This window comes from Ochotona curzoniae, unplaced genomic scaffold (assembly GCF_017591425.1).
Source record: "Ochotona curzoniae isolate NIBS_2020 unplaced genomic scaffold, NIBS_Ocur_1.0 contig_64, whole genome shotgun sequence".
Classification (NCBI taxonomy): domain Eukaryota; kingdom Metazoa; phylum Chordata; class Mammalia; order Lagomorpha; family Ochotonidae; genus Ochotona; species Ochotona curzoniae.
This window is the reverse complement of record NW_024466502.1, coordinates 50,182,940-50,206,500: the sequence shown is the minus strand read 5'-3', so window position 1 is coordinate 50,206,500 and position 23,561 is coordinate 50,182,940. Positions and strand designations below refer to the sequence as shown.

Below are 23,561 nucleotides of genomic sequence, written 5' to 3'. Positions count from 1 at the left end.
TCATGAGCCTATGGCAGAAGGATTTTCAGGACACTCTTGCAAAGTCAAGGGAAAGAAGAGATCTTTCTGTGTGGCTCTAGGATAAAGTTTTATTTCTAGATTGTTATATGTTCTGAAGGGCTATGGTTGCTAGGTCTCTGGCGGTGAACATAGAAAATTTGGGAAGGGAAGAAAAATTGCTATGAAAACAAACTGCTTCCAAAACTCACTTGTGAAGCTGTTCAATCTCTCTGAGCCTCAATTTCCTTCTCAATAATAGTTTACTGCGACTGCAATGAATGAAACATATAAACACATACCAGAAAATTGATAAATAGTATTGCTTGTATTCCTTGATATATATATATATATATATGTTTATTCCTTACCGATTTAGTCAGCATTGCTTTGAGCAATTACTTAGACAAATGTTCGACAAACAATCCAGGGCTGCTGTCAGGTTACAGAAGAACTAACTTTGCAAATTGTTAATAGTATCTTCTTGGATACTGCTGGGACAATTGGCAGTTCAGATACATTCCACTCTCTGTAAATTAAATTAACCCTTGATTGAAAATATGTGAAAAAAAAAATCAGAATCTGTACTGTTCATACAAACTTTCATTTTAAAAAATTTTCTAAATTATATACAGCAACCATGAATTGCACTTACACTATATTAAATAGTGCAATTAATCTAAGTATGATTTAAAGCATACAGGAAGGAATATGTCTGTTACTTGCATATTGTATCACTTATAAAGGACTTGAGCATCTATTAATTTTGAAATCCATTGGGCTATGAGCCAGTGTTCAAGAATCAATTTCTGACCAATATGCCAACGGACAGGATGATTGTGTTTAGCTGTTAATAGTGAGTAGGCGATTGTTAATCTTGCTTTGCTTTTTAAATATCAGTAATGAATGACCTTATCATAACATTCGGTAATGAATAAGATAACTGAGTAGACTGATTTGGAGTTGGAGTTGAGGTAAAGTAGGAAAAGCCCCTCCTGCAAGGTCAGCATCCCTAAAAGGGGCCAATTTGTGCCTCAGTTGCTCCACTTCTGCTCCAGCTTCCTGCTAACGTGCTTGGGAAAAGCAGACGCAGATGTTGTTAAGTGCTTGGGTCCCTGCCACTCTCACGGGAGATCCAGATGGATCTTCTGGGTTTGGCCTGCAATTGCCCTAGCAGTTGTAGCTATGTCGGGGAAAGGACTAATAGCTCTGTCTATCCCTCCCTCTCTCCAACTCTTCCTTTTCATTATTTTCCATGACACAGTTTTGTAGGTAAAGGAATTCCCCCTCCAACTTCCCTTCCTCCCTCCCCATTCTCCCAGCCACCAACTATTTCCCCCAACATTATTATAATAGTATAGTCTTTTAGCAACAGTCACAAGTTCAACATTCTGCTGTTCAAGTGTATCATGGCATTGTAGGGACAGGCAATGGTAGAAAATCTAGTATCTAGTATTGTCAAGGTATATTTAACAATTTCATTAGGAGTCCTTCTTTTATTCAACAGTAGACAGGCATACTGCAACGTATTTTCACTTCCCATTATGCTAATCTCCATTTTGACTTTCCAATAAATAATTTTTGGTAAGAATGAAAGATGGTCTTACAAAAAACTGCTTGACACAATGTAATGCTCAATGATTTTTAACAATCTTGATTTCATCTTTTGATGGTCTATAAGGACCACGATAAAATATTGTACATACTTAAAATCACTTCAATCTGCTTGTTTTCTGAAATTTTGTATTTCTTATAAAAAATATTCAATATGTTGCTAACTGAAGTTGTCCTTACATTTGAGAATGGAAAATAATCAGAATAAAGGTTAAATAAAGGACAGTTGTTTCTAATTTCTAATTTTTTAAAAAAAATATTTATTTTTAAAGGCAGAGCTACAGAGAGAAGGAGAAACAAAGAACAGATCTTCCATCAGGTAATTCACACCCCCAAATGGCCACAGCCACTGAAACTGAGCTGAGCTGAAGACAGGAACCAGGAGCTTCTTCAGGGTATCCCATGTGGGGGTGGTGCTGCTTTCCTAGGCCACTAGCAGAGACTGGGATTGCAAGTGGACCAGTCTAGACATGAACCTGTGCCCACAAGGAATGCTGATTCTGGCAAAGAGGAGCTTACCCTGTTGAGCCACTGAGCTGGCCCCTTATTGTGTAATTTATTATAAATTAGAAAGCGATATTGTAACAAAGATTTACACTTTCAAATTATATACCCCCGTGGAGACCACTTTGTGGCTCAGCAGATAGGCCAGTGCCTGTGATGTTACTTTCACATATCTCATTATAGTTTTGACTTCTGGATACTTCACTGGCAAAACAGCTTTCTGTCAACAAGCCTGGAAAGGCAGTAGAAACTCATCAAAGCACTTGAGGGAGCCCGTGTCTCCCAAGTGAGGGGCCTAGATGGAAGGGTTTGGCTTCGGCTTGACCATTGTGGAAATTTTAAGAGTGAACCAGTGGATGAAGAACTAGTATCTCCCTGTCTCTCACTTTCTCTCTTCCTCCCTCCCTCTTTAACTTTCTCTTTCTTTCAATACAATAATCTTATTTTAAAAAATAATTTACTTAAAAATTGCATGGGACCCAAATCTCCATTTGATTGTGATGCTGATGTGAGAGCAGTGATCTAGACATTTTGCCCGTAACCAGAGAAAGTAGGAAAGTGCATCAGATTAGCAGAAAAGGACACATTGAAAACTGTAGCAGGGAATCTCAGTCATCAGACGCTTTTTTACATTTCCCAATTATAATGCTGCTATAGGTATTAAATTAATTATAATTACTCGCTACTATCTCTGATGGAAGAATTCCAATTTTGAATCATTTACTGAAACATAATATTATTATGCTTGTTTTTGATTACATTAATGATGGGTTGGAGGGAACTAATAAAAATGGACCCATAAAGGTTTTTCACCAAAGCCCACATTTTGGAAAATTGTTTTGTTTCTCTCTCTTTTGTTTTACTTTTGTTTGTTTTTAAAAGTTTATTTTATTTTTATTGGAAAGTCAGATATACAGAGAGGAGGAGAGACAGGAAGGTCTTCTGTCCATTGCTATATACCCCAGGTGGCCACATGGCTGGAGCTGAGTCAATCCGAAGCCAGGAGCCTGGAGCCTCTTCCGGGTCTCCCATGTGGGTGCAGGGTTCCAAGGCTTTGGGCCGCCCTCTACTGCTTTCCCAGACCATAAGCAGGGAGCTGGATGGGAAGCAGGGCTGTCAGGATTAGAACCAACACCCGTATGGGATTCCGAAGCATTCAAGGCAAGGACTTTAGCTGCTAGGCTACCTCACTGGGCCCTCTCTTTCTTCCGAAGTGTAAATCCATTTTCATATTGACAGTAACACTTCACAGGGCCTTTGTTTTATAAAATAATTAACGTTTTTAATGCATGTGCATTTAAATTAAATTAAATATAATAAATAAAAAGCACTTTGGGCTTTAGAGTACTATAGTCTCCAAATAGCATCAAGGTGGAGAGATACTATGTCTTTTTTGGGTTATCTTGCTCGTGTGTTATCTATTTATTCTTTCTATCAATTTTGCAAGCATGAACTGCAATTCTCCTTATTTCAAAGAAAAATCAAGGGATCAAAAGGGTAAGTGATTTTCCTGAGATGACAAGATGGGATATACGGCCAAATTCTTCTCTCTAAATCTCTTCTCTTCCTCCCGCCTGAACAACCCATCTTACTTAGATTCTCTTTTCAAACACCGAGCCCTATCTTGCATCACGGTTCACCAGCAAAGAATGTGGTACTCCTTGCCTTAGGTAATCTTCTTGGGGATGGAGAGGAGAGCAGAGGAGCCTCAGTAAGTCTATCCACAGGATCATTACATTGGGGTTACTCTTGACTAGAGGACAATCCAGGGACCACAAACCAAAAGCCCTGTAAGGAAAGAGACCTGGGCCACTCATGGCTGCCTATTTTCAGGGGGGAAAAAAAACAGGTCATTGCATATCTCCATGCAGAGAGATTACCCATAGATATCCCAGCACTCCAGCAAGGAAGAGAGTATTCTCACCAGCCCAACTGGGCCCCCAAAAGCAAGATAGCCTTAGCATTGAAGCCCACAGAATGCTCACACCTCAGCAAACCGGATGTAGTGTTGTGGGGCGATCCAGCTGCTGGAATTAAAGATTTTGCTTGGAGTTGTATCTCCCTCCGCTTTCTCCTCTGCCTAGACCACTTGGGGCATCATCCATTGCGTATGAAACATAGGAGCCTCAGGTTTCCAGGCGAATTTGGGTTCCTGGCTGCACAGTGAAAGTTGTGTTTGGTAAGGAGCATATGACAGCTCCAAACAGTGCAAACATTTAAAGCTGTTTCAGCATCAATCCTGATATCAGCCCAGCAAAGGCCCTACAGACTGCTCGGGACACCAGCCACTTTCACTGAGTGTGGTCAGAATTTCTGCACTGCTAAACTCCTGGTGCATCACTCCAGGCCCATGCCCTTTCAAAGACAGCTGCTAGGATTTGTGTACCTCCTTGCCTCCAGTCCTGTACAGCATGATACTTACTGGGGAATTGGTGAAGGCTTTTGCTTCTGATTGAACCCAGTGTGCAGCTAGGATGTTAAGCTGTCTTCCATGGAAAATTGCCAGAGATTCTGCACACACCACACAGCTCACTGCAGAAGTCCGACTAATCTGTTGGACAATTGCCAGGGTTTCTGTTCCCTGCCTAGCCCTGTGTGTTGCTCCACTGGGGCTCTGGCCAGGAATGGGGGCAGGGGTGTCATTGTGCTCTGCCTATCCCAGCATGTGGTTCAGGACTCCAGCCTACTCCCACATTCAGCACATCAGACTGTATGTGTTCTACCATCACAGACCAAGACCTTTCTTCTAGATGTAACCACTGTCTCAGCCAGCAATTGCAAGACCCACCAGCTCCATCCTTGTGTTGGCCTTGTGGCTCTGGAATAGGATGGTGGTATGGAGTATATGAGCCTAGCTTGCTCCTGTGGCTAGCTTGGTTTACTCTCAACACCAGTGGAGTTATACAAGCTTCAGTTCCTGTCTTTAGTGATGACTGCATGCCAGGTGCACCCACACCAAGAGCAAGGGCTGCTTCCAACATGCGCATGTTCTCAAGCCCATCATTTCCTCTGAAGCTCACTGGGGAGCTGCATAACAAGATTCCAGAAACTCCATTAGGCCTCAGAAGTATCAGATCTGTTATACTACTACCATCAACTGGAGCAAAAGAGGTCATGGAGAGACTTCAGTACAGGGTCCAGCTGGAGGAAAAGCCACAGCAGCCTACCAAACTGACACCAATGTTCACATTCAGGAATTAGTCTTCAATAGGTGAGTCAACACATCAGCTGTGTAGAAGCTAATACAGGATTTTAAAAAGTATAAACAAGAAAGGCAATGTGCCTACTGAGAAGAAACACAGCAATACACCACTACCAGACTAGGAAGGTGAGAATGAAAACAGTGCCTAGTAGAGTCAAAGGATGTTTAAACATGAGTCAAGGAAGTGGAAATGAACACGAGGAGTCTGTTTAACAATTGGGCCAGATCAAAGCCAAGAGCCTTCCATCCAGATTTCCCACATGGTGGCAAGGACCCCAAATCCCAGGCCATCTTCCTGTGCCTTCCCAGGTACATGAGCAGACAGCTGCCTCTTAGGAGGAGCTATCAGGATTTGAATCAATGCTCGCCTGAGGTGATGGTGTTACAGGCAGTAGCTTAACCCACAGTTCCATGTCACTAGTCCTAAGACTTTTGTTTTTGGTTAACAACATAAAAGTGGTCTTTGAAAAGTTTGTGGAAAATCCATATTACAGGAAAAACAGCATATGGATTTCAAAATTATTTTGCAAGGAAGGAAATTTACCTTTTTATTCCATTGTTTTACAAACTAGCCTAAGTTCCCATCTTTAGTGTTTTGTTACTTTCATGTGAAGAGTGAAACACTGAGAAGAAGGAGCAAAGAACATGATTCAGAGGAATTGTTCTTACGTGATTTGCTGCTTTACAAGATGAAATGTCTTCGTGACTAACGATTTTCAATGTGTTAAACAGTATGTTATTTTATGAGGCAGAATAATCAGCTCTGTTAAACCACTTGATCGCATTAATAGTGCAGGACAATCTGTCTTCTAAAAACTCTCCATTTAGACCAGAATTATGCACATTTCTCATGATTGCCATTTTCCATCTGATTAAACACAATCTATGCTCTGTGTTACCACAGCTTTTAAACTCCCTGCTGTGGAATAATAAGACTCAATTAGGATTTTATACTTTGGAAGCATTTGTTTATGTTCCCTACTTCACATAATAAATATCAAAAGTTGAGATGATTTTCATTGTACATGTTATTGGCAGGTTAAGAAAATATTAAAAATAAAGATTTCCTGCTCTCTATATTTCAATTTTGATGGTACATAAATTATGGAGATATATATATCCTTATATAGATTTTGTGGCCAGAAGAAGTTGGTATAGCCCTAAGCAGTTTGTACCTGGTTGCAGATGACATGATCTTCTACATATGGGAATCAAAAGACTCTACAAAGAGGTTATTGAAACTCACAAAAGAGCTTAGCAAAGTTTCAGGATATAAAATTAACCCATACAAATGAATAATTTGTACACACAAAGCAAAGAGAGTTGAGAAAAAAGTCATAAAATGAATCCTATTCGCAACAGCTATGAAAACTGTAAATACCTTCGGATAAATTCAATGGTTAATAAAATGAAAATTACAACATATTCAGAAATGAAATAGAAAAGCACAAGACAATAAAGGAAAAGTAGTCCATGTTCGCACATTGGAAGAATTAATGCCAAAATATTAGATGTTCTCAGAATGTTGTGTTATTTTCTATATTTGCTTGTTGATAGAAAGATTGAGATAAAGGCATTGTACAATAATAAAGCCAGTATTATCGTACAGGGGCTGGACATTGCCCTTTCAAGCTGTCACCATCACTGGGCATGGATGGAGAAAAATTAAAATTTTGATCCTGACTAATATCCAAGAAAACCAAGGCATAAGGATGATCATAGACTTGTCTAACTTGCAAGTGATAAGTAGGAACAGAAGCCAAAATTTCCATCACTTCTCTTCGTTCTTCCCAGTATTTCATAGCTTCTAATCGCTTTTCCATCCCCTAATGCAATGTTAGGACAAGGGGTGTGTAAGGCCACAATTAGCATTTATTGATCAACTAAATCACAAATTGCATGTTGTATTGAGGGTTGAACATAATCTGAATATTTAAGTCAAAGACTTCTAAATTTATCTATCTTGTAGCCTAGATGATGATGCTGAGCTAATCAGTTAATAATTTAATCACATTAAAACTGATTCAATAGGTGAATCCAGAACCAACATTATAAGATGCTATTATAAGAGACTGTTGAGTCCTAGTCGCACTGTCGCATGGCTTCATGATGTGGGAAACATCACTTATGCCTTTCGGGGCACTCATTTCACTGTGTGTAGGTAGAAACACCTCTGCTCATAGGACAATTTAAGAACTAAAAACATGAGTAGAATTTAAGTTCTTTTAGTTATTGTCACAATAATTTCCCAAATAAATATTGTCTGGTAGAATCATTTTCATTGTGCTTTTTATTATCTTTGTCAGCATCAGCAGCAGTTTGGTTGTAAGCTATTAATATAGCATTCCTTTAAGCCAAACCAAAATGAAGACACCAGAGGATTCTGTTTAGATTTCATTCTTTGTAAAATGAAGTGATTTGATTATATAAGCTTCAAGATTCTTCTCCATGAAAAACTCTTACATTCTGTTTAGCAGAACTTAAAACCCCAAATGACTTCAGCTCTCAGATCTGAACTGTTGAACTGAAGAATAATGTCTGACAAAGTCTTCTTAAAGGAGAAAAAGCCAAGGCAAACTTTCATGCATTAAATGGCAATTCATAGCCAATATTTATGAAAATTGACATCCCCTGAAAATCAAAAGTAGCATAGAGTGTAGTTCATAATACATAGTTACATTAACGAATTGTAACACTTTCATAGCTTTCCATGTCCTCTCAGGCAATGGTTTCCCAGACTGGCAGCATTGACATCAACTGAGTTAACTGTTAGGTCAAATTTTAGGGCCTCTTTGTAGACAAGGTTTGTTAGAAACCCTGTGGGTGGTGTCTAGCAACCTGAGTTTGAGAAGTTCTCCAGGGATTCGGATGGTGCTAACCACAGGAAATGAGTGTTCTACAAAAGAAATCGAAAAGCAAGCTCTTGTGACCTACATTCACTGAACCAGCTCAAACTGGAATTGAATCCAGCATTAAAAGACATCCAAGAGGGCCCTGGTGTGGTGGTCTAGTGGCTAAAGTCCTTGCCTTGAACGAGCTGGGATCTCAGATGGGCACCTGTTCTAATCCTGGCAGCTCCACTTCCCATCCAGCTCCCTGCATGTCACCTGGGAAAGCAGTGGAGAATAGCCCAAAGCCTTGGGATCCTGCACCCGCATGGGAGACATGGAGGAAGTTCCTGGCTCCTGGCTTCAGATCGGTGCAGCACCAGCTGTCTTGCTCACTTGGACAGTGAATCATTGGACGGAAGATCTTCCACTCTATCTCTTCTCCTCTCTGTATATCTGACTTTGCAATAAAAGAAAAATAAATAAATCTCAAAAAAAAAAAGACATCCAAGAGAAAGGTCTGCTAGAAATAATTAAAAGTAACCAGTTGACTGAAAAAGAATAGTCTAAGAAGTCAGCCTCAGTTAAAGCTGGACGAAGGTGAAAGCAAGCAGCAGTAGAGTTATCACAGGGCATCCGTGTCATTCCAACAGGAGGGTATTGCCAGGAAGGCTGCATAATGTTTTCTCATCATGCTGAGAGCAAAGAACTACTGACTTTGGGCTGTATCCTTTATGAAAGAAACAAAGCAAGTATAACTTTTAACATTTCACAGTGGGGAAAAAAAACAACTAGGAACTCGGCACCTTATTATGTGAAGTTTTACATTAAATACAGAAGAAAATATCTAATGATTTATGTTGATCTCTAACCACATGTTTAATTAATTCCTATATACCAATATCAGTAAATCAAAAACTGATCATGGCTAATTTAGACCCATGATTTTTTTCATAGTCTCAGTCTTTTTTTTTATTAATTAATTTTATTAATTGCATTGCATTATGTGACACAGTGTTATGGGCACTGGGATTCCCCCCACCCCTCCCCGAACCCTCTCTCCATGGTCTCTACCTTGCTGCATTACCACAGTTCAAATTCAGTTGTGGTTCTTTCATTGGAAGTATTTACCAAGCATAAAGTCCAGTGTCTTTTTATCCTAGTGGTTCAACGATTTCTTGGTGAGACCAACTCTGGTCTGAAGGTAAAGCCAGCAAAGTATCATCCCAATCAATTAAAGGCCCCGACATAACATCAACAGCCATTTACAACCTTATGGCATTAATTGACATGGTATTGTCTCAGTCTTAAGGAATGATATTAAATATCACGTACTCTCCACCTTTTCCCTTCAGATTCTTTTATGTCAAGATTGCTCAGCCAGTGCTATTTTGTATTTACAAAATCCAGTCAACTTAGCTCTATAATCACCTGAGGGCTTAATTTTTCATCTTTCTTACTATGATTATCTTTGTTCATTTTCTCATTACTTTTTCCCTATCTCTCTTTATTGTAAGACCCTAAGGAATTGAACTATGGTCGATCCCCAGCCCAGGCATAGAATCTGGCAGAACAAAGCTGTCAAGATTATTTTGTGAGGAAAACACCTGGAGAGTACACACGCTTTCCTGAAGCCTTGCAGCCACCCCGACTCAAGAATGACATTGAACACCGCACCTTTTCCCAGATAAATTAATTACTGTGTGTCAAAAATTTAAAAGAATGCATTGTACATGCACCGCTATCACTTTTGGAATCTTAGTAACTTAAGAACTGTGGGTGATTTTTTGCAGATGATATTCAAAATATTTGTGGAAATGGGATCAAATACAATACATTTGCTGCCAAGTCACTGAAATTAATCTACACAAGGGCTATCAAAATGCTCATAGATATGCATATTTTTTCTTTTATTTTTTATTTGATGACACAGTTTAAAAAGCGCTTGGATTTCGCCTTCCCTTCCACTCCCCTCTCATTGTTCTCCCCTCCAGTGTCTCAACAGGTGTTTTTCGTGTACCCTCAGAAGCCCATCACACTGCCATTGAAGTGTCTCCTATCAGTGTAGGAGATTATCTCTGCTTTGCTGAGTCTATCCTTGGTACAGCATGCACAGGGATATATTCTCTCTGTTTCTACCTATGGGCATATTTACTTGTGCTATGCTTCCATTATACACTATACCTCAGGGGATTTATAATGGAAATGCATAATTTGAAAAAAAATATATATAGATTTTGAGGCCCGGCTCGATAGTGTAGCGGTTAAGATCCTCGCCTTGAACACACTGGGAACCCATCTGGGAGCCGGTTCTAATCCCGGCGGTCCCACTTCCCATCCAGCTCGCAGCCTGTGGCCTGGGAAAGCAGTGGAGGATGGCCCAAAGCTTTGGGACCCTGCACCCGCATGGGAGACCTGGAGGAGGTTCCTGGTTTCGAACTGGCTCAGCTCCAGCCATTACAGCTGCTTGGAGAGTGAGTCATCATTTGGAAGATCTTCCTCTTTGTCTCTCCTCTCTGTATGTCCACTTTTCCAGAAAAACAAATAAATCTTAGGAAAAAATATATATATATATAGAGAGAGAGAGATTTCAGGTTTTTGCACCAAAATAAATATCTTATAATTTCACTTTCTAAGTTTTTGGAAGCACTCTCGTATTAGGTTGTCCTTCTTATTCATTTTAATAGCAGTTAATTGTACTTTATGTGATTTAGTATCATAGTTTTAGGTCTTATCATTCATTTTTATGACCTCAGCAAAATCAGTACAATGTGTTCCACAGTCTAGTAATATCAATGAGTCTGAATTTTTTTGTAAAAATACAAAAAAATGGCTTTTGATAATTACAATATTTATCCAAAAAGTAATACCTCATGAGTCAAAGAAATCCTGTCAAAAGCGTACTCGCTCCCTAAAATACAGTGATTTGTGCAAAAGGCCATTTGAGAAGATGTTGGCCTTACTCAGGAGATGCAGTATTGAAACACAGAGTTGCATCATAATGGTGTTAGACAGCTCAGGCCCTGAGGACTTTTGAGTGTAATATTGTGTACATTTTATGTTGCTAAATTCTAGTCTTTGTATAACATGCCAGGAAGGTGGAGGTAGATTGGAATTACGATTTCAAAATGTGAAGTCCAAACAAAAACACACGATTTGTGTTTATCCTCAATGCCTTCAAGAGAGAGGAATTCTAGAAAGTACAAAGAGAAGAGGAATTCTTGGCAGACAGACTGATGGAGGAGAAATATTGCAGAAACACCCGGCCTGGGATATTTCAGGCACTTGGCAGGATGCAAACCTGTACTGCCTTTCATTAATAATCAGGGGCCAGATCAAGTGCCTCTAAGGAGCCAGGACCTACTTGGGAGACCAGAGTTTAGCTTAGAAGTTGAACATCTTCCAACAAACACTCTCACAACAGCAGATATCTTCTGCAGACAGCAAGTTACTCTAGTCGGTACAGATGTCATGGACCAAGGAGACACTGAAATGGATGGCTGATGTTTTCCAGAAAATGGAACTAAAAGGATTTCAGTGTTATGTACTAACTACACACTTAATGACAGTCTTGTTTAATAGGCTTGTTATGCTTCAAAGTGGTCAGCACTATCTGTTTTTAAATTACATATATATTTACATATACACATATATATGTTTATATAAAACACATAATAATTAGTATGTAATACAATATTGTTGCTATTAGGAAATGTGAATTTTTTAGCAGTATGATTGTAGACAGAATTTGCACACAAAAGATGATGATATCCACAGTATCTTAAAAAAAAACAACACAGATAAAAACACTATTATTCAACCCCATGCATGTGTTCAGTACTCCATCAGTTGTGAAAAATTAGAGCAAAACAAGTAAAAATAATAACTTCTAGACCAGTCAAGGCTCACCAACATGAGGAACAATGAAATCTATAGATATTTCTATTAGCAAAATTTTGCCATCATAAGGTGACCCACAAACACCTGTGTGTAAGATAAACAAACAAAAAAAAAGAAGTGGCAAGCAGAAAGTGTGGTTTTGTGGAGTATACTTTTATCAAAATTTTGGTGCAGGTAAGCAAAATAGGTAAATAGATGTGAGAATATTAAGAAAATACCGGAAAAAGCAGTCTGAGAAAACAGGGGGATATTGAATCAGAAAGTTCTCTTTCTCTTTAAAAAAAATCCTTCATAAAAAAAAAAAGTCATAACCTACAATAGTCTATAATTTTCAGAGTTTGGGATTTGTGGATTATCAAATTGGGCAGAAATGCGAGAGCTGTAATAACATACATTTCTGAAGCTTTTACTTAAAAAGACAGACTTGGAGCCACTGTCTTACTTCTAATGCTTTGGAATCGATAGTTAACCTGGATGCATAGAAGTGAAGAATTCAGTGTGAAAGAAAAAAGAATCAATACGCGGCAGGCACAGGACAGCAGCCCAGGAAAGGATCTCAACAAGCTGAAGAAACAAAGCTCTGTGCCCTTTCAGCCTATGATTTCTCCAAATCCTTAGGAATCAGACGAAACAAGGCTTATAATATTTGTGTCATTTGTAGTATCTTTTCTGTTGATGATATTAAGCATACCTACACTCTCGCAATGAAAGAATTTGATATTTGTACACCTATAGAATACTATTATTTTGTAATCACCATTTCTGTTTTCCTTTCCAAATTCCAACTTAAAATTGCCCATTAGAACGTGTTAAGGACCACATGGAGTACTTTTAAAAGGTTCAAGCAAAATGGAATTAAAAGATGAGTTTATTTTAAAGTCCATGGGTAGTCTCTTAGTAGTACATATTTTCCATGAAGTTTTTAAAGACTCTTTGTATAGTCACAAGACAAACGAACAACCTAATATTTGAACCATTCATAGGAGCGTATGTAATTTCAAGAAGTCTGTACATATTCTGTTCTTCTTTGGTGCTCACAATTATCTATGACTTTCATGTCAGAAACTGCAAGAAGTAAAATGCAGGACATGAAGGGTATTATTTTTATAATAGCCCTGATTTTCATGGATGCATGTCTCAAAATTATGAGAGAATCAGCATCAAGCTGTCTCAGACTGAGCCGCAGCACCTGCAGGCATGTTCAAGACCTGGGGTAGGAAGCAAGCCTGGTAAGGGAAATGTGCGCACCCACCTGCTGGGTTGCATCTCCTGCTGGTAAGCATGAGAGACAAAACTGCAGACTGGCCAGGCTAGTCTAGGTGGCAATACCCACTGGCATTCATGTGCGCTGGTTCTGGGAACAGGTTGGGCTAAGCTGCTAAGATGCTAAACTGCAGCATCCATGGGTATGCACAAAAGCCAGATGGGATGCAGTATGGACTGGGCTAGGCTCCAGTACATGCTGGCAGACGCAAAAACCAGGGCTGTGGGGCAGACGTGGTGCGGGTTCTTGGCAGTTGCCCTGAACAGTCTGTGACATCGGCTGGTGTGTGTGAAGATGGGGACCGTGGTGGGCTGAGTTGAGTTAGGGCACAGCACCTGTCCATGTGCGTTGAGATGAGGCTGGTAGCAGACTAGCTAGGCAGCTCTATCTGCCAGCATTTGCATTGGCAAGTGCTGGTAACTGGCCAAACCTGAACTTGCACTAGTTGGGATACACAAAAGTCAAGTCTGAAGTCATCCCAAGCGAGGTTTCTTGGGGTCTCCAGAAATAAATCACTGGGCCTAAGTCTCAGGCACAGGGAAAGTCACAATATGCATGGTCTGATCTTGGAGCACATCTATCAGGACTGGGTCTCCTCACTTAGAATTGCAAGTGCAGTAGAGAGAAGCTCAGATGCAAATGGGGGACATGACAGCCAGCTCAACTAGACCAGCAAAGAGCATTGAGTGCCTTGTCAGAGGATGGAAAGCAGAACAGTTTAGACATGACTTTCCTGGCAAAACTTTGCAGCAAGTGTCTTGGTCTATGCAGACACACTGAGGTGGACTTTGCCAGCCAATAGAGTTTGGAAAGATTTTCTCAGTCCTGGTGCAACAAAGTTGAAGATGTTTCAGGACTACCCAAACCATTCCCAACATTCTCCCCCACACTGGGGTCTCCAAGGCATCAATAAATTACTATCCCCCATTCCCAGGTGCTGACGTAGTGTGACAGCAAGGAGCGGTCCTTGCCACAACCCCAAACTTACCAGAACAAAAAGAACTGAAATGTTTGCTCCACCTACCTTCCTCCATACATTACCCTCTGCACCTTAATCAAAGGCCCACATGGGCATAACTCCCTTTCAACTATGTAAACAATATTAAAATAATTTTCTTTAAAAAAATACGAGGGAATCAAAGTATCTGAAGGAACTTTCTATGGGAGGAATGAATTAAAAATTGCATGTGCGCATGTACCTGTTTCTCTCCACTCGGCTTTTTGTGGTTCAGTAACAGCTCCACAGCGCCGACAACTTCTTTTCTGATAGCGTGTAGCAGCGCATCTCCAACATAGACATTGAAGCTTAAGAGCAACTCAATGAGCTCCAAATTCTCATTTTCAATGGCAATGAGGAGGGCAGTTCTTCCAAGAGGATCAATGCAATTAATATTGATTTTGAAATAGATTTCAGCTTCTTCAAGTGATTTCTTGACACTTGCATAATCTCCTTTTTCCACTGCATTCAAATAGGCCTTTTCTGATGGGGAAAGTTCTGATTCTGCTCTTACTATCCTCAGAGGGATGCGGTCTCTGTACGGGGCGTTAACATTTCTTTTGTAGTAGAACTGAGCCATGTTTCATGCCATGCTCTTTCTTTGTCTCTGAAATTATAAACAAAAGCACACAAATTAGTGTTGCCATGCATATTCAATTAGTGTGTATCAAATTTCTGTTCCAACTCACAATGACAACAGTGCTAGCATTATCATTAACCAGTGAGAGTGAAATTTTATCTTTCTTTATACAAAAAAAAAATACACTTCATCTGGAAAAAATGTGCAATATCCTAATCTAAGAGGAACAGTAATAGTATTTGGCAAGAATCTATAAATGTAGTCTCAAATTTATAGAAAATAATGCTAATTTTGACTATTCTTTATTGCAGCTAGTTCACATTTACAATTAGTTATTTTGTTATTTTAATTAAAAAATAGATTTTTTACATATGTTTACAATGTAGTATTAACATATTTCTTCATCCCAAGTATATTAAATGTGTATACTTGCCTTAACCAATTATTTTAGATTTAATAACTATGGGTAAGTTAATTTGATTTGAATACTATTTTGTAGATTAAAATGTATGAAGTTACAAGTGTATCACGTTCAATGTGATATGTTCAATTTGAAAAGTCATAAAGCATTTGCATATCACCTGAACTAAATTTACCTGTTGACATAAAATTATCCACAATTTCTCAAATATCTAAATGGAGAACCGAATGTACAATGCTATTCTTTCATAATTTGTTACTTTTGAGCAATGTCAGTACTTTCTTAATATGTCTTTGTAGAATAAGCAAAGAGCAGGTGTTCAAAATGGCTTAATTTTAGCTATGTAAATTATTTTTCTGAAGGGCTATTGTAATTTTTGTATTTTAAGATGTTTATTCATTAATATTATGAGTAACAATTATATCACAGGGTAACAAGAGTAATTTGACTTTCTTTTAGTATAGCAAAAACTACTACTGTTTGTATTTAGTGATGTGATTGTGAATGTCTGACTGACGCATCAGTGACACCACTCGAATATTTGCCTTGGAAGGTGAGCTACCACCCACTCCTTCTGGGCCACTTCTCCCGGTCCTATCCCAGAATACATAAGAGTATTGAGTCAACAATATGACTTTCACATTCGACTTTTAACAAGACCACAGTCCAAATTGAGCAAAATGATCATTACTGGCAATAATGTAGCCGCACCTACTATGATCTCACAGTGGCCCTATTTAATACTCATGGGAAAACATGACATTTTCGTCATAGGCCCATGTTGTGGTCTAACAGGTGAAGGTTTCCGTTCATGTTCCAGCTGCTCCACTTCCTATTTAGTTTCCTGCTAATGGTCTGGGAAAATCAAGGAAGGGCTGGCCCAGGTGTTTGGGCTCCAGCCACCCATGTGGAAGACCATAATATAGCTCATGCTTCAGCAAGGCCCAAAGCTGGCAGCTGCAGCCAGCTGTGGAGTGAAGACCTCTCTCTCTGTAATTCTGTCAAGTAAATAAATCATTTTTAAAGATAATTTTTATTGGATATGCATATGCAATGTTTATGCATATGCAACGTTACTTAAAACAATGTTGTTCTTGCCTGAGACAAAAATTTAAGGAAATGGGCTGTAATGAAACTCTGCCCACAATCACTCACAAATTCAAAGACAGTCATGTACACATGTGAAACACAGGCTTCAGTGAGTTATGGTTTTATTAAGGCAAAGTATCAGCCCAGGGCTTGATGCTGCAGCACAGTGGGTTAATCAGCCACTTACTACACTGGCATCACATGTCAGCACCGGCTTGAAACCCAGCTGCTCTACTTCCAAACCAGCTAACGCACCTGGGAAAGCAACAAAGGCCGACCCAAGTGCTTGGGCCCCAGCACACACGCGGGACACCTAGGATACCTGGCTCTTAGCAGAGCTTAAGTGATTATAGCTATTTGGGGAGTAAACCAGCAGATGACGATTGCTCTCATTCTGCCTCTCCTGCTCTCTCTGTAACTCTGACTTCCAAACAATAAGAACAGCAACAAAACTGGGAAAAAAAAATCAGCCTGATGTAGTAGGTTAACCACTACCTAAAATTCCAGGATCACATGGGGCACTAATCTAAGTTCTAGCTGCTTCACTTTTATTGAACTCCCTGCTGATCCCCTTGAGAAAACAGTTGAAATGGCCCAAGTGCTGGAGCCTTCACTCCCACAAGAGATCTTCTGACTCCTAGCTTTGGTCTGGCCCAGCTTTGGCCACTGGGGCTATTTAAGCAATGAACCAGCAAATAGACTGTTTGTCTCTTGCATTCTCTTCCTGCAACTCCACCTTTCAAATATTCTCTTTTTGAAAAAAGAATCAGCCTAAGGATTTGCCATTTTTAAAAATTTCATTCACTTAACTTGATAATGATGCTATCAAATTCTAAATATACTTAAAATGTAAATGCATCCAATTGCATTTAAATATTTACAATGGGATGTTATAATGCACACATAGAAGAAAAATCAAAGTAACTGTTGGCTAAAATTCTGAAAATAGGAAAGAAGATTTTATAATTTTTCATTCTTGTCCTTCTCAAATACTTGAGTTGCATGGATAGTAACAAAGGACAAAAAGAAATCAAGTTTAATATTGCAAAACTCTGCCACTCGAATGCAAGAGCAAGTGGAAAGCGCTGATAAGGCCCTCGGAGTGCCCCGAGCTGACACTCTTATCAGTCCTGTGGAATTGCTGTTGGAGGGAAGTGGAGGAGCGGAGGAGTCAGTCTAGCAATCTTCCACCTAAAATGTTGAAGTCCAAGGCTGCTCCTGGCCTTGCACTTTCAGAATGTGCTGCCCGAGTTCAGTCATGGAGATGACAGAAGTGAGCAGGTCCTTGTTTTCCAATGTCTCCTTTAATAACACCAGGAGTGAAATGTATGTGTCATCAGCCAAGCTTCACAGACTCGGAGACGAGATATGGAGTGATGGGGCAAATCTCAAATCCTGAAGTGTGTGTGTGTGTGTGTGTGTGTGTGTGTGTGTGTGTGTGTGTGTTTAATAACCAAAATCTGTTCTCTGCAACATGTTGAAGAATTTAGAAACAAAAATGCGAGGAGAGATATTTGATATTGATCCTTAGAAGAATTTTTAGTTTTCACTGCATATGAAAACTGCAGTTTCCTAAGCAAGATATAAATATACAAGAAAGCAAAAAAAGTTCTAAGCATTTATGTGTCTCCAAAGGCATATTCCCCAAATGAAAGGCTTAACTGTACCATGGAAAGAATGATGATTTTGAGTTCTTTAGAATAACAACAGCAACAATAACAACAAGACATAGAAGCCTCCATGCTCTAGTATGTTAAATTCAATATCTCTCAAATACTTTTTTTTCCTTTTCCTTTCCTGATTCAGTGTCAAAACACAGGGATTCACAAGTGTAATAAGACAAAGGGCTTAAGAATCCTAGTGATTGTTAGATTACTACCATATACTTTTAACTTTAATTTGTATTCACTATGAAATCTGATAGAAAATAACCTTGTCTCAGTTTAATTCATTTATCATGCTATCATTTTAGCATATTACCGTAATACACATTGAAATAACACATATGTCATTTAAATGCGGAATGTTCTGATTTTTGCTAACTTTCAATCCCAGACCCCTTTCTAACTTTGCTAGGAAGGAAATTGTGTCTACATTTTGGCAATCACAATTCTTACACTAAAAATGCTACATATTGAATGAAATGTTTTGTGATTTATTCTCATCAATATTAACCACAAGCATTTTTCTTTTACTTTCATATATAGAAGATGCTGATATATTAAATTCCTTTAAAATGTTTTAGTGATATTTCAAACATGAGGTTATCTTACTGAACAAAAAGAGCAACAATTTAAGAAAACTTAGCAAAATACTGTGACATATCAGAATTTTAAAGAAAGAAATTATTTTCCAAATTATTTTTATGAAGTAAATCTCCCTAGCATTTAACAAGCAACAGATTTAAAACTTAGCCCAAAAATCTTCATTTTAAAACACACATTGAGGAGAATGACATATGCAAAGCAAACACTTTTTTTTTCAAAGACAGTAATGTTTTATTTTGAATTTTATGGTAAAATTATATAGGGTCTGAGATCCCCCAAACACTTTTAATTAGCTGGAATTTATGTCACATGATTTAGAAAACATATGTTCAGAAAGTACACTTGGCAAAGTTGGAATCTGCAGCCTGAAAGTTAGAAAGTATGCATTGATCTCTTTTTTTCCCTTCAGTTTCAAAGGAAAAGATGTTCTCCCCTTCCTCTAGCAACCAAATCCTGCTGTCTGAGTTGTCATTCATTCCCACTTGTCTAACACTTTACCTCCGATTTCTTTAAAGCCTGAAATTTCCATCTGCAAACCAACTTCTTCCTTTCCAGTCACAAATGGACTTAATCATCACATGAGTTTGTATTTCTAAATATCTATGATGATTTCTCTCTCCCATCCTTGGACATTTTGTAAACTTTTAGGTAATTTTTTTTTCATTTATTCTCTAATGTAATATTTATTCTTATTGTGAACAAGGATATATATTCTCGGTTGTATTCTGTGATGACCTGGTTAAGTTTGGCACTGTTCAGAGCTAACAGTATTCTTGTTTCCAGTAACCTTTAAAGACCAACTTGAACTTGTGTTTGAACACTCTTATCATGCTGGTTTGGTGATAGAGCAAGCTAATCCTCCACGTGTGACATCCCTGATGGGCACCGGTTCTAATCCCAGCTGTTCTACTTCGAATCAGTCTGCTGTTTATGCCTGGGAAAGCAGTGGAGGATAGCCGAAGGCTCCAGGCCCTTGTACTCACGTGGGAGACCCAGCAGAAGCTACTGACTCCCAGCTTCAGAGCAACTCAGCTCTAGCCATTGGAGACATTTGGGGAGTGAACCATTGGGTGGAATATCTGTTTCTTCCTTTCTCCATAGCTCAGGTAAAAATAAGTAAGTCTTTTTAAAAAAGATTTATTTTTTAATTAGAAAGTCAGATATACAGAGCAGAGGAGAGAGAGTAAGATCTTTCGTCTGATGAGTCACTCCCCAATTGGCCACATCGGCTGGAGCTGAGCCGATCCAAGGCCAGGAGCCTCTTCCGGTTCTCCCACATGAGTGCAGGGTCCCAAGGCTGTGGGCCGACTGCTTTCCCAGGCCACAAGCAGGGAGCTGGATGGGAAGTGGGGCTGCCAGGATTATAACTGGTGTCCATATGAGATCCCGGTGCAAGGTGAGGATTGTAGCTGCTACGCTATTGCACAGGAACAAAAACTAGCTAAGTTTCAACAAAAGAAAGAAAAAGAAAGAAGGAACGAAAGAAGAAGGAAACAGTAGTCTTCTCCAACACTGCCCCTCCCAATTTAACACACCTTGCTCCCAGTAGTTCATAAGACCTCTTGTGCTGCTATACGGAGTTGACATGCTGGTATTAGAGTTCTCTTGTGTCTCTTTCCTCCGTATTTCACTTTACTTATTAAATAATTGCCTGTTCCTGAAAATATTTGATAAAACCTAAGGAGCAGCCTAAACCACACCAGGTCATAGTGCCCCCTCCCCCAGCCTTGATGTGGGTCAGATCTGGGGACAGACCATGCCGAGAGAGTTCATACCATCTACTGACAGATCTGAGAACCAGGAAAAGGTGCAGCAAGGCCAGGTCGGGCCAAGACAGGGATCTGGCTGGACTGGGGTAGACTGTAGCACCCGCTAGCAAGAGATGGAACGGGGCTGGATGCACTGAGCCAGGCTGCACAAAGTAGTAGTGGTCCTTGCGGTGAGGCAAACCGTGTCAACCAGGGGTCAGTGAGTGCTGGGTTCGTGAGCCCCAGGGGTGGCAGATCTGGCGGGACTCTGGTCACAGGGCTTGGGTCCTGGGGCCTGCCTGCGAGGTAGGTGCCCAGTTCATGAACCCCAGAGGCAGAGGAGCCAACAGGGCTCAAATCACCTGGCTCAGGTCCTGGGGTGGCCCGCGAGGTGGGTACTGAGTTTGTGAGCTCCAAGGGTGGAGCATCTATAGGGGTTTGGAGCATCTGGCTCGGGTCCTTGGGCCCACCCATGAAATGGGTGCCAGGTTCATGAGCCCCGGGGGTGTGAGATGTGGTGGGGCTCGGTTTGTCTGGTTCTGATTCTTGGGCTCCCCTACAAGTGAATAAGGCTGAGCCGTGGAGGTAGATCCTGAAACACATGGAGAACATGGCAGCTACGGGTGTCATAGCAGAGGACGGAGAACTGAACAGCATGGACAACCACCCCAGCCAAATGATGACAGCAAAAATCTCGGTGAATGGAGACTTGAGGTCAATTATGTCAGCCAATGGACCTTGGGAGGAGGACCTCCGCCTTGGATGGGCAAGATCAACAGCTTTTCAGACCCTCCCAAACCACTTCAAAAGACGCACCACATCGAGACCCTGGGTTGATAGTGGGTGCTGGTTCCCCATCCCTGGGTACTGGGACATTTGGGAGTCTGGGTGTGGCTTTTTGTTGTATCTCTCCTCTTCCCCAAGACACAAGAAGAAAAAACCCAAAGTCAAAAACAAAGATTTCACCAACTTTTACCTAACTTTTCATCCTCCCCACCCTGATCAATCATGTAATCATCATCGAAAATATAAAATAATAATAATGATAATTTTTAAATGATGTGATAAAAATCAATGGTGTCGGGCCTGGCACGATAGAGTAGTGGTTAAAGTCCTTGCAGGATCCCATATGGTTGCCGGTTCTAATCCCAGCGGCCCTGCTTCCCATCCAGCTCCCTGCTTGTGGCCCGGGAAAGCAGAGAACGACACAAAGCCTTGGGACCCTGCACCAGCGTGGGAGACCCAGAAGAGTGCGTAGCTCCTGGCTTCTGATTGGCTCAGCTCCAGCCGTTGTGGTCACATGGGGAGTGAATCATTGAAGGGAAGATCTTCCTTTCTGCCTCTCCTCCTCTCTGTATATCTGCCTTTCCAATAAAAAAATAAACAAATCTTTAAAAAGAAATCAACGGTGCCAATCATAATTCTCAACTCCGGACTTGTGTCCAATACTGTAGCCATTACTTACATATATTTGTAAACAGTGTGAGTTAACCAAAATTAGATGATAGATAGGACAGTTTCCTTTGTTATTGGCTACATTTTAAATACTGAGTAGCATCATCTCTCCGTGAGATTGAGTCACTTAATCTACTCAACTAAACTAGTTGGCTCCTAAAAATCACAGTCTTCCTCTATACTTTTCTCTACATGTTGAATACCTTTCCTTCCTTTGAATCCCTAACAAGAACTTTCAAGTTTTTAAAGCTTATCTGAAGTATCATAGCCTTGAGGATTTTTCTCACTTTCTGTCAAGCGGGATTACATAGCCATTTTTTTATGAATTTTCATAAACTTTGTGGATCCCAGGGATTTAGAGCATTTCTTACTGTGTCTATATTTAGGAATGATGACTTACGAAGTTTTGTACAACTGCTCCAGTGTTATGAATGAACAAGTGACCGAAAGGCTGTAAGTTTGGAGTTATTCCACTGTGAATTTAGATACAAGAACAAAATAAATAGGGTCAAATTGCTTTAACCACTTGTCTAGAATTTGCTTATCTCTTTTATCCAAAGGGCATTTAACTATGAAATAGTTAAAATGTTTAACTATTTAACTGTGTAAAATGTTTTTATTTTATACCTATTTCTCTTCTCTGAACATCTTTGCAACTGAGCTCTTATCAACTACATGAGGAACTACAAGTGTATTGTATGAATAAAGACCTGTGTGGCTCAAGCTTTGGAACACATCACCGACCACTGCTTGCCTAAAATCTTCAGGGGGCAAAAAATCTTTAGTCAGTTGTAAGTTCTTCAGGTAAATGTGAGAACAGAGAAAAGATACAACACACTCTCCCAAAAGTAATTTACGTATCAGAGGATATAGAGTTAATGTAATAAATATCTGGAGACTAAAATGGGAACTAATTTCAGAAATAAAGAAATTCTAAGAAATAATTGGAGGTAGAGCAATAGTCATGAAACTCTTCGTTTGAAATAAAATGTAAAAAGTTAACAGAAATGTAGAATAGGAGTACAGAGTAGGAGAACAACAATCTCAGGCACTAAAATCAAATAATATAGTAAGCAAAATCTTTTTAGTAATAATGGCCAACCATTTTTACAGTTATAAGACGAGGAGCCAGAATTGTGCTGCGGAATGCCAAGGCGCTGCCTGCAACCCTTGCCTCCCATATGAGTACTTGTTTGTATCTCAGCTGCTTTGCTTCTCTTCTACATCCTTGTTAATGTACCTGGGAGAACAATAGAAAGTGACTCAAGTGCTTGGACCCTGACCGTCCAAGTTGGAGGCTGAGATGGAGTTCCAGGCTGCTGGGGTCGGTCTAGTCCAGCCTGGCTGTTGTGGTCATTGAGAGTGATCTAATGGATGGAAAATTTCTCTCTCTCTCTTTCCCTCTTATCCTTTACATAATTAAATAAACCATTTTAGAGGAATATATTAGATCTTATTCTGAAAAATTTCACACTGTTACATAGTACCTTAATTGTGATTTTTTTCAGAGAAAAATCCCAATGTTTGGAATAAACCACACCCTATGAGAATTTCAATCATATGCTTCAATAGGAATGGCTAAATCAATATACAGTGGCTACTTGTTCAAGAAAGCCAGTTGTAATTCAACAATGATTTCAATATTTCAGGAGTCACATGGGTAAATTTCCACATGCTTTTTTATCTAACACAAGA

The 23,561-nt window shown here is 39.7% G+C and overlaps 1 protein-coding gene across 7 annotated transcripts in view; it reads right to left on the bottom strand.

Annotated features, from left to right (window-relative positions):
• TRPC4 (transient receptor potential cation channel subfamily C member 4) overlaps nt 1-23,561 on the bottom strand; it is a 166,602-nt gene that overhangs the window by 98,697 nt on the left and 44,344 nt on the right. For 6 of the 7 annotated variants that reach the window (XM_040991062.1, XM_040991064.1, XM_040991065.1 and 3 more), the window contains exon 1: nt 14,509-14,886. In XM_040991062.1, coding sequence (XP_040846996.1) covers nt 14,509-14,886 — 378 coding nt within the window. Of the gene's footprint in view, nt 1-14,508; nt 14,914-23,561 lie in introns of those variants that run through there. The other variant, XM_040991063.1, reaches the window with a different exon arrangement.